This window comes from Platalea leucorodia, assembly GCF_965183815.1.
Source record: "Platalea leucorodia genome assembly, chromosome: 16".
NCBI lineage: Eukaryota > Metazoa > Chordata > Aves > Pelecaniformes > Threskiornithidae > Platalea > Platalea leucorodia.
In genome coordinates, this window is record NC_138838.1 from 11352725 (window position 1) to 11367459 (window position 14735).

The 14735-nt window shown below is 40.3% G+C and overlaps 1 protein-coding gene across 18 annotated transcripts in view; it reads right to left on the minus strand.

Annotated features, from left to right (window-relative positions):
• LYRM9 (LYR motif containing 9) overlaps window positions 1-14735 on the minus strand; it is a 63673-nt gene that overhangs the window by 25276 nt on the left and 23662 nt on the right. The window contains exon 1 of one of the 18 annotated variants that reach the window (XM_082328169.1): window positions 7319-7337. The exons of 16 other annotated variants lie outside the window; for them this stretch is intronic. Coding sequence is in view for 1 of the 2 variants with exons in the window: in XM_082328171.1 (XP_082184297.1) it covers window positions 2426-2476 (51 nt within the window). In the remaining variant the exon portion in view is untranslated. Of the gene's footprint in view, window positions 1-2425; window positions 2636-7318; window positions 7338-14735 lie in introns of those variants that run through there. One more of the 18 variants, XM_082328171.1, reaches the window with a different exon arrangement.

Below are 14735 nucleotides of genomic sequence, written 5' to 3' on the forward strand. Positions count from 1 at the left end.
ATGGGTGTTATGGAAGCCCCTAAGAAAGGCTCTGATGACACTTCAGAAAAAGCTTTTCTAGCCTCCAAGGGAAAAAGAGGACTGTCTTAAGGAAGTACTTGACAGGGTTACTATCTCATGAGCTGATAATGGAAATTATTAAAACTAATTCTAACATATACAACAGGCTTAATAGGCATAAACCTTTGAAGAACATATGTCAGGATCTCTTTCCTGCTTATTTATCCTGACATCTTTCCTTACATCTGAAATAGGTTTGTGTAGTTCATTTGTGACTTTACTCAAAATCACTTTAGGAACACTTTCAACAAGCAAAGCCCTCTCCCCAAAGTACCAGAGGATATAGATTTACGACAAACGGTACTCCAAAACAAATACTGATCACAGCGACTAACTCCCTAGTGAAAAATACCCATAAAAGTTACAGAAATCCCAATTTGACGTTCATTACCAATATGCCACATTTTTTGTGATCGCAATGAGCTGAAGGATCCGTGTATGGTACTGTTTATCCCAGTTCTGTTTATTAACATTATAAAAAAACCTAACCAACCAAAAAAAGGCTGTTGGACCCCAGGCTCTGCAAACACCGCTGTAATGGCTGTGATGACTTTCCATTGGAGCTAACACAGCACAGCTTGTCCACTACCTGCACAAGATCCAGCTTGGTCACTTCCCTAATTAATCATAGGTTAATGACTACATATTCAGGGGATCTTGGAAAGAAAAGCAGTCAAAGGCCAAGCCCACGATGGATAAATGGGCGATGCCAATGTCAAATACGACAACTGCAAATCCTGTTGTTTTCTATTGTGCTGGCAGTGCCCCACCCAGCGTGAGGAGGACTAATGCACATCACGGAAAGGTGGATCAAATTTAACATTTAAGATAACAACTTGATTTTGTTGTTATTACTAAAGTCTGGAATAAAGATCTCAGGGACTGAAATGGTACAGCATTTAGGAAAGATTCCATGGACAAAGTGCAAAAAGTGGCATTTCCCATTTTTAGTTACAGGTAGCTCAGAAGTAGATGATGTTGGCTGGAGCAAATTTTCAAATAACCCCCTTCTCTCAACACGGTTCAGCATGATATTGTGATGTCTCGTGGGCAAGAAAGTCTTAATTAGTTGGCTCCTGGATTCTGTTATCATAACCTTTACCCTCTGAACAGTTATCCACTCCTGCCACAATTGACATGCCGTAACAAAGGTAAATCTGCCCTGGCCTCTGACAGGCCAGTGATGTGCCAGTAAAGCTCACTCACCCCTGACGAGTCCCATTCTTCTCCAGTATCTAAAACTGACCAGTGGTGTTCTGCAGTTTGAGCTCCATGGGGTGTGTCTGCTTTTGAATACTTGATATGTTCTATCAGTAAAGTACGAGAGATGAGGTAAGACTTCACAATGATCCCTCCTGAGAGTTATTCACAGCTAAAATATGGTTTCCATTAGCTTTCACAAACAATTAGAAAACCATTCTTCCATCATGAGGGCAATAAGTTGGCTCTATACTGCTGCTGCAATCTTTTCATTCTGCTTGTCTGATTCCAGTTCTGTTTTTTCATATTTGTTTAATAAAAGCCATTCAGCCTCACACACTACAGGAACTGGATACTGTCCAAAAAACCCATACGTAGGGCAGAAAGATGTTACAAAAATTCAGAAATACAGACCAAGAGCTGACTTTTCAAAATGGCTTCAGCCTGACCAGTCCAATTGCTAGCTCACTTTCCCAGCACACAAGATGTGCTAATTATGGCTTTACCTAAGAAGTTCAGCTTAAAATACAGATCAGAATACCCCCAGGCTTCAAAATGTTAAGCTCTTGGGTTTTTTCCAATCTTTTTTCTTTAAAATATCATTTTCTCTTTGTAACGGAACCTATGCTGGGCACCAGCTCCATGCATTTTTTGGTTTGGATTCACATCACTTCAGCGTTTGAGTACAGGAGGTGATTATACTCTCGATAGTCAGTAGAGAGATCCCTGCATTCCCCCTCCAACCAGCAGAAAGATAAGCAACTCCAAAATGTGACTCAAATAACCTATAGACTGAATTACTCCCTGCCCTTCTCTCCACTGAACACAGAAGGAGTAGCAAAACAAGATTTATAATATAGATCCTGCAGTTACAAACCTAAATTAGGTAGGATGATTCCAAGACTGTGTCCTATTTTGAAAATAGAAATATAATCATAGAATGGTTTGGGTTGGAAGGGACCTTTAAAGATCATCTAGTCCAACCCCCTGACCACGGGCAGGGAGATATTTCAATATTTCATCTGGCCTGATGGGGCTTTGAACCCTTCCCATGATGGGGCAATAATATATAATAGAATATCAAATACGAGTTTGTTTCAGAGTGGCGCTCAGTTTTGTTTTGGCACACCAGACACCTCATGGTATAACACCCCCTCTGACTCACTTTCCAAGTGGTGAAGGCCTCAACAGGAACCTCAAGCAGGTACAGGTACATGTTGTTATGTTTCTAACTGCAACACGGGGTTCAGTCCTCGGGCTTCTCTTCCAGCAAAGAGCGCTGAGGGCGTATTTCCAGCATACACCTTTCACTCCACCCCTGATATCACTCTCAGCACCAACTTCCTTCTTTGACTTCTTTTCTAAAGTTGTTGTCAGGAACCCTCCTAATACAAATGGACTTTAAAAACAGATTCTGGTACCCTCCTTCAGTGTCTTCCTAGCACTCAGCTCAGCGACATCTCTGTATACCCCTACTGCGTGTCAGTGAGAACACAAACGAAACTTTGAAAATCATCTTGTTTTGTTATGCAAATGCCTTTGCTTTTGCTTTCCCTTCCTGCTTAGGATACTTAGTTTCACCCGACATCTGGCTCTTTCTCCCCTACTATTTAAATTGAACTTTCAGCATTCAACTGGTATTACCTTTTTAATGAAAGTATTTTGGGGTTGCCAGTTTACACCATACGTTGTAAGAAACATTTACTATACAAACATCATGCTAAATCCCCTCCTTCAGTTTTCCCCTGGTATTTAGCACTGCAGGTGACAAAACTGAGAACTATATATGTAGACTGAGTAATATCCCTGACACATACTGATAGTTCAAGGGATTCTGTCACAACAATATTCAATTTATAGAGGGAGATATCAATGTTTGTCTTTTTCAGAGGAACTGGGATGTAAGGATTTTCTTTTTTGATCAATATCTAGATTTACTTTTCTTTCACAACAAGAAGTTAAAGAATACAGTAACATACATGTTGCCTTTTTTGGTAGCCTTTTTTACCATATGAAGTTACATAGGGGAAGCAAGACCTTTTCAATAAAGTTTGGATGTCCTCTGCGTATCTAACTCTATATTTCTCTGTTTTACCAATACATTTAAACAAGAACTGCCTGAACAGATATAGTTATAAAAAGAAGGAAAATGAAAAACAGCAGGCAGCTACAAGGCATGCCAGAAATCAGAAAGATATGCCATGTTAATGGCCCCGTGATTGTCAAGGCGCTTTATCTGTCAGTCATTTAAAGCCTGATTAATCAAGCCACTTCTCTAAAGAATAAAGCGCCTTCTAGAGTCTGTTACAAAAAATTACTGGACCTTAGGGATTACTATTTAGAGGTGTTGCACCCACAGACATCTATCTAGCTTTTTAATGTATTTCTGAATCTTCTATTACCATATCCTGTGTGTCTCCCAGCGTCTGATATAGACACGAGAACACCGCTCTGAGACCGCTCTCATCAATGGGAAACGAGGCACAGAAATTAACTGATTAGACCAGCTTCACACGGGGCCTCTTTGGCTCCAACCAAGGCTTTCCTTTTCTCCTTCCTTCAGCGACAGTTGTACATATTCTCCAACTCTGAAATTCAAGCTTCAATACAGCTAGTTTTTTGTTTAGAACCCAAAAGGCTACATGTTGAGTTGGGCAATTCATATACAAGAATACCTGAAGCCATCTGGCTTCTTTGCTGTGCCCCGCAGCCCACGACTCAAGGCGGGGAGCCATGCTGACGTGGTCAGCAGGGGACGAAGGCCTTCCACGTGCTGCAGAAAGGGTCCGCAGGGAGCCAACTGTGCCTCGAAGGGGAATGCTTGAGACACGCTGCCTCGCGGGACGGCTGCAAGGGCTGGGCACTCGTCATTACCATACAGTTAAATCAAATGCCACATTTTAAGAACAAAAGTGCCATGTATTCAAAGTAGTCTAGTCTCCTGCGAGTACAGTGTCTCAGAATACTAAAGCAGTCCAATAACCACAGGAAAAGTGGATATTTGAAAATAAGGGATGAACTCTAGGAAAACCCCAGCTTAAATTGCTTTTGCCATTACTGTCATTTTTGCATTCTCCATACAGAAGAGACTTTTTTTTTATCTTTCATGTAATAGGCAGAAATGTATATTAATAAGACAAAAATGGACCCATTCCATAACCCTTAGTGTAGGCAAAGTTGGGATCCAGATACTATATCTCAAATTAAGCTTTCCTGAAATAAAATTAAAAAAAAAAAAAAAAGTATCTGCGAAACATCAAAATGCCTTTACTTAATGAAAAGCATTTATGGAAGGAAAAAATTGCTACAGTCCTACTTCTTGCAATGATAAACCCACATACATGTTAAAGATATGAGATGAAGAGCTTCATTTACGTAAGTGACAGGGCCCTGTAATCACTGACTGTGACTTACCAACACATAAGTAGTGCTACAAGTGAGCAGAATATAAAGACCATCTGTGCACCTGGATGTAAGCTAACCCCTCACTCCACTATGTGGCAGATTAAAATATGTCCTGGGTCTATACTCAACTCTCTGAACTCGGTGCAAATTAGAACTGGGCATAGGATTCAACTTGTTACTTACACAGAACCTATGAGAATATGGTTTTTTTATCACCCAGTACAGAAATCTAGAATACACAGTTGGATTCAAGTTGATCTGATCCTAAATTTAGCTTTACACACAGGTTTTTTGGGCTAGATCCTTAGCTGGTAAGAACTGGTATAGTTCCACTGACCCTAAGAACCTGACCCTATATTTCACATATTCCCACTAAACATAGTGAAACATCCCAATTCAATACAGAGCCCAAAATACACTTTGGGACTAGAGCCAATTTGTTGTTTCCAGGCTTTGATGTGTAAACTCATCATATGTCATTGTGCTCTAATTAAACCTAAGTGGTGCAATAGATTTCCTGTCACAAAAGCGAAGATCCCTCATGCGTTGGGCATGTATAGGACAGCTTGCTTCAGCATAAAGAAAATAAGTGATGGGAGAGAGAGCAAGAAACCAGAGTCACATAAACATATGAATATAGAAGGATTAAACTGATCAATGGAATTGAAAATGTTGTTTCACTATAGATAATTAGGAATTTTCCACTGCAGTAATTTTTCATAGGGAAATGATGAGCTGTTGAATCCAAATCATGTGACAAATACATTTACACTGATGAATTTTGGTAAAAAAAAAAAATCCTTTGTCTTCCCACAAATACTGGACCTGCTCATAGATTTGAAGATTGAAGTTTTGACCAGGTCTAGTTATCAAATATGTACTGTATGAGGCTGCCATACTGGGAAAAAACGAAAACAAAACCAAACCCAACAAACTATCCTGAGCCCTGACAGATGCATAGCTGCAAAAATGCTACAAATCTTGTGACATGGGTAAGCTCCACAGGGAAGTTTAGCACCAAATATCTGTATTTTTCTGAGCATGTAACTTCACAATGTTTGCAATATCATTTCCAGTGAAAACTTCACTGGAAATCTACCACAGCACATGGAGAATGTGATGGCTGTTTTGGTAAAATGGCTGTTTAATGAGAAATAATCTCATGACCTGACCCACTATTAAGTTCTAAGATAGCGGGGCACTGTACCGGTACAAGTCAACAGTGAATAGATCCTGAAAACAGGTAAGGCTAAACTCTGCACTTGTACACCCCACGGCACTGGAGAACTTGCATAGTTACTACTGTAATTTGCCCCTTACTTGGCACAAAAAGGACAATGAAGCATAGTAAGAATCTGCACTATTGCCTTTTGTTCTAAAAACATCCTCCCTCGAATCCCACGAATGTTACCATTTTTATCTGCCAAGAAAAAAACCCTGACCTCACAAAATCTGGCTGCAATCCTGACTAATAATGTAAATCTCCTTCTGATAACTTAAATATCATGCATAGCACAACAAACAAACTATCTAAACCAAGAACTGTTGAGTCAGAAATAAAATAATCCGCTAATTGTGCTTTTCTGGAATGGATGACTGTATAATGTCCTAATCAGAAGGCTGAAATCACATTTGCATTTAGATAAAGCCCTGTTTAAAAAGAGACAAGTATAAAAGGAGACACTGAGACTATTGTGGCATTTCTCTGTATTGCATAATCATTTACATTCCTGATAATGATATTCAGATAGTCAAGCAAAGGCTGACCGAAGCCAATTAATCTTGCACTCTGCATTAGCAAGCCTGTCAAATGACCCAGTGTATAGCTGAACCCACCATGATACTGATATGACACTATGCCACTGCTCTCAGATTTTTTTTTTTTTCCCCCTGCTATTGTGACTGTTTTTCAAGCAAATCCCTACAGTTCAACAGCTAGAATCTCAGTCCCTCCGGACTAGAGTTAAACAGCCACCACAACTGGGCTTCAGAGGCTGGAAGCGTTAATTAAAGGACTGCAAGAGTTGCCTGAGCTGTTGCTGTTTACAGATCGGCCCCCCCATCCCTCCCTTCACCCCAATATACAGGCTGGAGACGTGTTTTCTTATTACTTCAAAGTATTACATCTCTAGAAGTCTAACTCGGGAACTTCCCTATCCTAGTCAAACCTCATGATCTTTAAAGTATTGATTCTACAGTATCCTAGTAAAGGAGCGCAGTAGCATTACATCCATTTTTAACAATGAGAAACCAAGACAGGCCTGGATTTCACTCACTTAATTTGGCCACTTAACTGATAAAAAGCTAGCCTGGAACACTGCCTCACCAGCTCACTGCAGCCAGGTGAGACACGTACTCGCTTCCACAGGGCAAAGGTCCTAAGGGGTTGAATACCAACCACGAAATAGCATTCAGCAGAATGGAGCTGGGTTCCCACAGACTCCCTCAGCATTCAGACCCCTGAACCATCGGTCACGATAAACTTAGCTCCACAATCGGGTTCTCTGCTGGGGAATGCATTGCCATTCACCATTGCCATCCTACACAAAGCCAAGCACACAAAACAGAAGATGGAGGGAAAAGAAAATAGTATCAAACAGTTCTCTCCCTCCATTTCTATTTTTTACTGTTCGCTCTCTGTTACTGAGGGTACCTGTGGGATCCAAAAGCTGGTACCAGAGTTTGCAGCAGGCTCCAGGCTCTTGCTCCAGACTGCCTGTTATGTGAGTTGATCACAGCGCATGTTCAAGAATAAATGCCTCAATTAGAAAAAAAAAAAAAACAAAAAAACCCAAAAAAACAAACACCAAAAAACCAAAAACCAAACCCCATACCGTCTCCCTGGGTGTTAGTAGGCTGTGTTTGGACTCAACCATAAAAATTGCTGAGAGGTACAGAGTGAATTTTGCAAATTAGGATTAAGCAAACAAACCCTGTAAAAAAAATTTAAATCGAAGAAAAACAAATGCAAAGCATCTATTGAGTAGCATTAGTTTAGTTTTAATTAGGCAGATGCTTCAGAATATTCCCAGCAGTATAAGTACTCATAAACAGCAGAGAAATGGACTGTTTTTTTCAAACATATGTGTGTTTTAGGGATCTTGAGAATTCAGTATTGAACTTGGAACATCTTATACAGTTATCTTAAGGTGCCAAAACTATTTGTCCTCCTTGAAAATGTTAATGTAAGTGTCCAATAACAGAATCCGCAAGAAAAAAAGAAATCACTAGTGAAATTACTATTAAAAATTCATAACCAAGTTCTGTAACCTGACTCATCATGCCTTCACTGGACCTGCTTTTATTAGTACGAATACAGATTCCAAAAGTGGTATTTCTGCAAAATGAGATGGTAAAATTTTCTGCACAGGAAAGTAATAATCAAACTGCCAGAATAAGAATGAAATTGGAAGCCTCTTGAAACCTCTTTAGCCACAAAACATCTTGGTCTATGTTTTGACATCAGTCCAGGAAGACACCCAAGTGGACTGCTGCTACTCAGAAGGATGCTTACTCTTTTGTCTTAGTATTTGGCTACATCAGCCCTCCCTTCCAGGTTTCACTGGTTCCCAGCTGGTAAATATAGGAAAGGCCTACGTCTCTGGGCTCTAACTTCTTAAATACACTTACAACTTATTGCAGCAGAGTGGCAGACCTTAGCAGTTTCAGTGAACTAACTGCCTTCTCTGGTTATTACGCTGTATTTTCTTTATTCCCTGGTAGGTCACAGGAGCGTGACTAGCGCGCCGTGCTCAAGGCCAGCTCCATGCGTTCTGCAGCCCTGGGCAAACCAGCAAGTGTCCATCCCTACCAAATCACATTCACTCACAGAGCTACGGAATATTTTGCAGCCCTGGGCAATGGCCTGCCCTGTAGATACAGCCCTTCTCGTGTATGGGCGAGCACGTACAATGCTGATTTCTAATAAACACATCTCTCCACCATGCTGGGCTTTTATTAAGATCTGCTGTTCTGATGTGATCACTTCTGACGAGCTGTGGCCTGTCATTGTTGCAGATTTTGTCCTTTCTAAATATGACTGTAAAGTCCTATTGCATGAATGATGATAGCCAGTCTTGTTCTGTTCACTTCTATTTCTGTTCTTCTCTGCTTTATGCTTTGCTCGATGCATGAGGCAGAGAAGCAGCACCAAATGACAGTGCAACAGCAGCACATTTCAGGGCGCAGCCCTGCAGTGTAAAGTTAGCTTTACACAGTATTAGTAGAGCGTACGGGGGACTAAGAACTAAGTGACAGGTCTCCAAGATCCGTTTGTTGACATGGAATCACCATTGGTTGGACATCCTTCATGCAGTTCTATAGCATCAGTATTAGGCTTCATGCTATTCAACACTATCAGCAGTGGCCTCCCTGCAAATATAAAATTATAATTGCTAAAACTTGAAGTGACAAAGATTGCTAGAGCTGTACATAATGACAACTGGGCAATCAAACAATGTGGTAAATTTCTGGATAAGCCGGGTCCAAAGTCATGCTTTAATGCACCTGAACATTATACAAACAACTCGGAGTGCAGGTTATACTTTTACAAGAGGGAACCATAACCTAGAAAGAATAGTTCTAAAAAAAGAACTAGTAGTCATACTGAACAAGCAACTGAACATCAGCTCCCAGTGAGCTGCTGTACAAAAAAAAAAAAGCAATAGAGTGATCCCTAAATGTATAAGCGAGGAAACTGTGAATAAGGGGAAAAAGGTAACTTTAAGAAGTGGAATAGAGCTCCATTTTATTTTGTACATGCACACACAAAAAAAAAAATACAGGCTGCCTCTATCATAGCAATTCATCCAGCCCTCAACCTGCTACTGACAGTCCATTGTAAAGGACAAAAAGGAAAGAGCTTCACACAGCTGAACTGTCCCGGCAGTCAGCACGCAGCCTAGGACCCGCGAGGCACAGACGTGCCAGTCCAGCACGAGCTGTCTGACTTCATGCAGTTTCCTGGGTCAAGTTTTAACACCACATTCCACAGAGTCGAACTGTATAATCTGGTTGTCCTCCTGGTCTCAAACCCTGAAAATATAGGAAGGTGCTGAACAAAGATCTGAGCACACCTGGTAGCCCAGCATGCTCAGCACATGAGAGCCGTATGTTCAGGCTCTGAGAAGCACAATTTCTTACAGATCAAATGTAGATTGTATTTTGTATTTGCACTCACTTGATGATCCCTTTTCTGCCGATATGGTGTAAAGCAACTTCAAGGCAACTGGAAAACAGACCTAGAATGTGTTTTTCTTAGGGTCTGCCTAAAAGCTTAAAAGATCTGTACGGTAAAGGAAAACTAAATATAGATGTCAATCAATAGGATTATAAAAAGGCACAAAAGCTCTGGGGTTTGGCTATAAAAAGACATCAAATTCTTGTCATGATGAAGACAGGGCAAGTGTTTTACCTTACACTCTTGTTCGGTATCACGAAGCAGAGACATGCAATACATCAAGCACAGCAAAGAAAACATTGAGACTTTTGCAATCTAACACCAATGAGGAAATATGCTGCCTACACTGAGGCCAGATTACCCTCTTCTGGATAATTACTAAGCACACTCAGACTAATTAAAGTAATATTCTTCGGAGCATGCTCACTAAATGTCAAGTTCAGGCAGCAATGGGAGGACAGGAATCCGCCCGGTTTAGGTGCAATTCAAACTTCACTACTTACTCTCTTCTCCTGACAATTACTCCGCCTGGCTCAAGGAAAATTGACAGGCACTGTCTCAAGAGAACTTCATCTTCCCAGCTGTAAACTGCTCAGTTCAACTGCTGTCAACATGAATTTTGTTCTCAGTGGCCAAATCTGTAAGTATTTACCTTTGAGATCATGCTTGAATATGAATTGAGTTGTATCTTGGTGCCATCAACTTTAAAACAAAACTGCCTGTTCATTCCTTCCTTTCTTGTAAATATTGTATTTTGAAATGTTCTAGTGCTTAGTTCTAGGTTAGCAGTCATGGTTGTCCCTACTAGTTTATGACAGTTAGCATAACAACTTTCCAGCTGGGCTTATATCACCTCTAATATTTTTTGAATCTTCAAATTTTTGAAAAACTTCCAACTGGGCACAATACAAGCTACCACAAATTTTGTTACAAGAACAGATACCCAGTTGGCAGCAAAAGGTATGGAAGTTCTTCTGAAGGGTGCAAACATGCTGTCTTTGACTAATGAAAACATTAATTCTATGAGCTACAGGTCATATAAGCATGGGCAGAATAGTAAGTCTTATGTAAGGTTTTGTCATGGTTCCTAACTTGGTTCAGGAAGGACTGAAACTGGGTAAAGTTTTTTAAATTAAATTTTTAATTTAAAATAAGTTAAGTTAAATTTTACCTTTATGCTTTAAGACAGGCTCATTTTGCTCATGCAAGCCAACTATGTATTTTTTTTAAAAGCAAGAGGGTAAAAGTACATAATTCAAACAAGCAGCTGTCAGTGCAGAAAGGACTCTACTTACAAAAGAAGAAGTACAAAAGTTCAATAGAAGGACAAAATCACGTAAAGGTAAAGAGTCCAAATTTTAAAAAAGCAGAAGTCACTGTGACCCATACTATTGACTAAAGATAAAAAAAAAAAACCCAACAGTTTTTTATTAAAGACCAAGAATGCTTAACGTATACCTCTTAACATTCCTTTAGTGCAAAGGAATCATGTCCAGCCTACGAAGGAATAAAACCCGCAGTATAACAGAGCTTTCCAGTATGACCTCTCATTTTACTGATCGACTGCAGCACATCCTTTCCAGTCCTAACTATACACGCATAATCCCTCGACTAATGACGATGGTACTTGTACCATGCCCTGCTATCTACAGTTTGCCCTGTAATCGTCCTTCCCAATTTACATTATCCTTTGCAGCAGCATCAGGAACAACTTGCTGTCTCATTATTTCAAATCCACACCTGCTGAAGTTTAGCCTCTTCCAGTCCTTTGCTCTCAATCCAAGTAATAATGAGCCAAAACCTTCCCTGGCATACACCCTGTCTGTGGTGGAATTATACCAGGGATGGATTTGGCCCACCACATCTTGAGCAAAATACACGCCTGTTGATGGGAGAAATGTTTATAAGCAGCAGTATTACAGAACATTTAAGTCTAGGAGTCTTAGGCCTCTTAAGGGGGATTTTAACTGGTACAGTTCACTAATCAGGGATTGTTACCATACCAACAGCTAATCATGTGGGCAGACGCCCGCCATATCTTAGGAACATTTCTGAGGTCTTAAAGCCATATCTCAAGTTTTCCCAAAAACCGTACTGTCACTCTCCATGGCCTAGCCCAGCTCAAGGAGAATCTGCTTCATAAGAAAAACAAAGGAAAAGTCTGGCTAGCAACAAGCTTATTGCAAAGAAAGAGTTCCCAGTCCAGCAACTGGTTTTTGAGAAAGGACCCTTATCCCTGAAAAACCTCTGCTGGCTGCAGTGGGATGCCACAAGAGAGAGCTCCTCACAAAGCCAGCTGCGGTAAGAGGCTTGCACATTCTCCGTGCTTTGGATGGTGAAAGAGCTATACACCCCGCCCTGTTCCTTCAGGGACCATTCTCCTCTACATATTATAAGATACCGCTGTTTTACGAAGTTGTAAGATATTCTTTTGAGATGAAAACTGTTGAAGGATCTCCATCGTCCAGGAAATCGGTACCTGGCTCCAAAAAGGGCTACTTAACAATTGATTCCAGTGCTTCATTATTTGACCCAATTACAAGAGGGAAGTAATAAAAACTACAGCTGACACAGTGATGGCAGATGTTGCCTAATGTAATGTATTTAAATTGCAGGCCTACACATTGCTTGAGCACAGGACTAAATGTGTTGTTGCCTACATTAGCTCAGTCCTTGTTGTTTCTCTCCTACTCTGATTTAATATAGGCTTCCAAAAGGAAAACAGAAGCTGTACGCTGGAAGAGGACAGTTTTGTAAATTCTAAATAGTCTTTGAAAGTCTACCAACAGATCAGACTTCTAACAATACCAACAGGCTAGCACAGCTCCAGTGACTTTAACAAACCTGCAGCCATTTATAGTACAGGATCTGGCCTCCCGGGAGCATAATTCTCCCTGCGGTGCTAAAAGGGCATCTGCACACCCCAGCGCACCCTGTGCGGAAGGCAGCTGTTTGTCATCTATTTTCACGGCAAAGTCATGGACATGATTTAGATGAGAAGAGAAAGCATATGTTGAGACTTTCTACATTAGTAATACGACTTCTCTCCTCCTCCCTCATCATCACCTAGATTTAAATTAACCTCAGCTAAAGTAGTAAGATGAAAAAACAAGTATTTTTGAAAAAAATTTGAGAACTGCAGAGGTATCTACAATTTAAAGCCCCTGTTGTCTATTGCTTAGAACAGATAACCATCTCATGATTAGTAAGTAACACTGTATTATAGCGCTATACATTATATTATTAGTAATATTGTATTGCACCTTTTCAAAACAAAAGGTAATCTTATTTCTTTCCAACCTGATACCATCTGAACCTAGGATCAGAATGTCAGCAGCAGACTCACTTTCACTTTGTCCTAGAATCTTTAAGCAGTTTTCAAGCAAGCCTGTTGTATCCATCTTCTGCAGCCCGTCCCAGAAAATTCATCCATTGTTAAATAATCCTTACCATATACAGAACTCAAACCAAGTATAATACCACCCAAATATCTTTAGCCCTACTTTCCCCCAAAAGACAAAGAAAGAAATTAAATAATATGCTTCCACATAACACATCAAGAGCAGAACCAAAAATAGATCCTGGATATCCTGTTGGCCAGGTAAAAATCTTACAACTGGGACATGATTTCTTCAAATTTTCACTTCCCTCCCCATCTTCTGGATATTTTTGCCATTGAGCCAGAATGATACACAAGAAAAACACTCTACAGAACTCTGCAGGACATTTGTTTTTGGAGGTATAGAGCTCGCTTTTAATTGATTACACACAATGCACCAAATATATTGAGTAATTTATAGCTCTGGCTGAGATGAAGTTCAAGGGGAAAAAAGTTTGGTTTACTGTCTGTGGAGTCAAGTGCAAGCCAAAACTCTTGATCTGAGTGTCCAGCTCAGAGCTCTTGCGATAATAAATTAAAACAAACACACTGCACTTTGCGGAAAGCAGGAGCTGGATCTCAATTTTAGCCCTTGGCACTAACGGTAAAAGCTTGCTTTTACCCTTGGCAAAGGCAGAGTTCTTAGCGTCCCAGCGCAGAGATCCATTGCAATACATCGAGACACCAGGGACTCAAATACCCCATTGCACTGTGCCTAGACCATGGATGCGCAAGCAGAAAGCGACAACCCTAGCCTCTTGGATCTCTAAGAGGGAAAATATCCGAGAAAAGAAACTGCTCCAGAAAATTAAGCGGCTTGTGCAAAGTCACAGAATGAGTCAATAGCAGAGCTGGGAATAGAAACCATATCTTCTGAGTCTCAAGCTACCACCTTATACAAGGAATCGTGCTATCGATTGTGTCTTACACAGTGATTCACAATAGCATCCTGAATTCAAAATACTATCCTCTGAATCTTTGGAACCTATATCTTAATTCTTTTTGATGTATGTCAGCTAAACCAGGTTCAATATCCTCTATATGTCTGAATTTTTATTAATGACTATTTTATCTTTCTGGTTTTGACTCAATGACTCTGGGGTGATTAAAATATTTCCTTTTTTCTAAAGTACTTGGCTGTTGATACAGAATGCCGCAGTATTCTTTTCACTTTGCAGCAGACAACACGTTTATCAACACCCGTCTGAGTGAACGAATGTGGCAGGACAGTTCTTCTGACTGGCAAAAGCACTTGATGGAAATGGAGCTGCCTTAGGTTTCATCCATGATTCAGATTTGTTTACATTTTGTGAAATCTCAGGAAAAGGGGGATAAAAGCTTTGGTTCAATTGAAGTCATGCCGTTAACCTCCAGTGCTAATAATTAACTTAATTATGCTGAATTAATTTGATGTAATTATTGGTGATGGCACAAAGACAGTGGCCCAGAGAAAGTTTGAGAGACAGGAGGAACAGAAGTCTTAACAATACAAAATACCCCATAAATAGCATC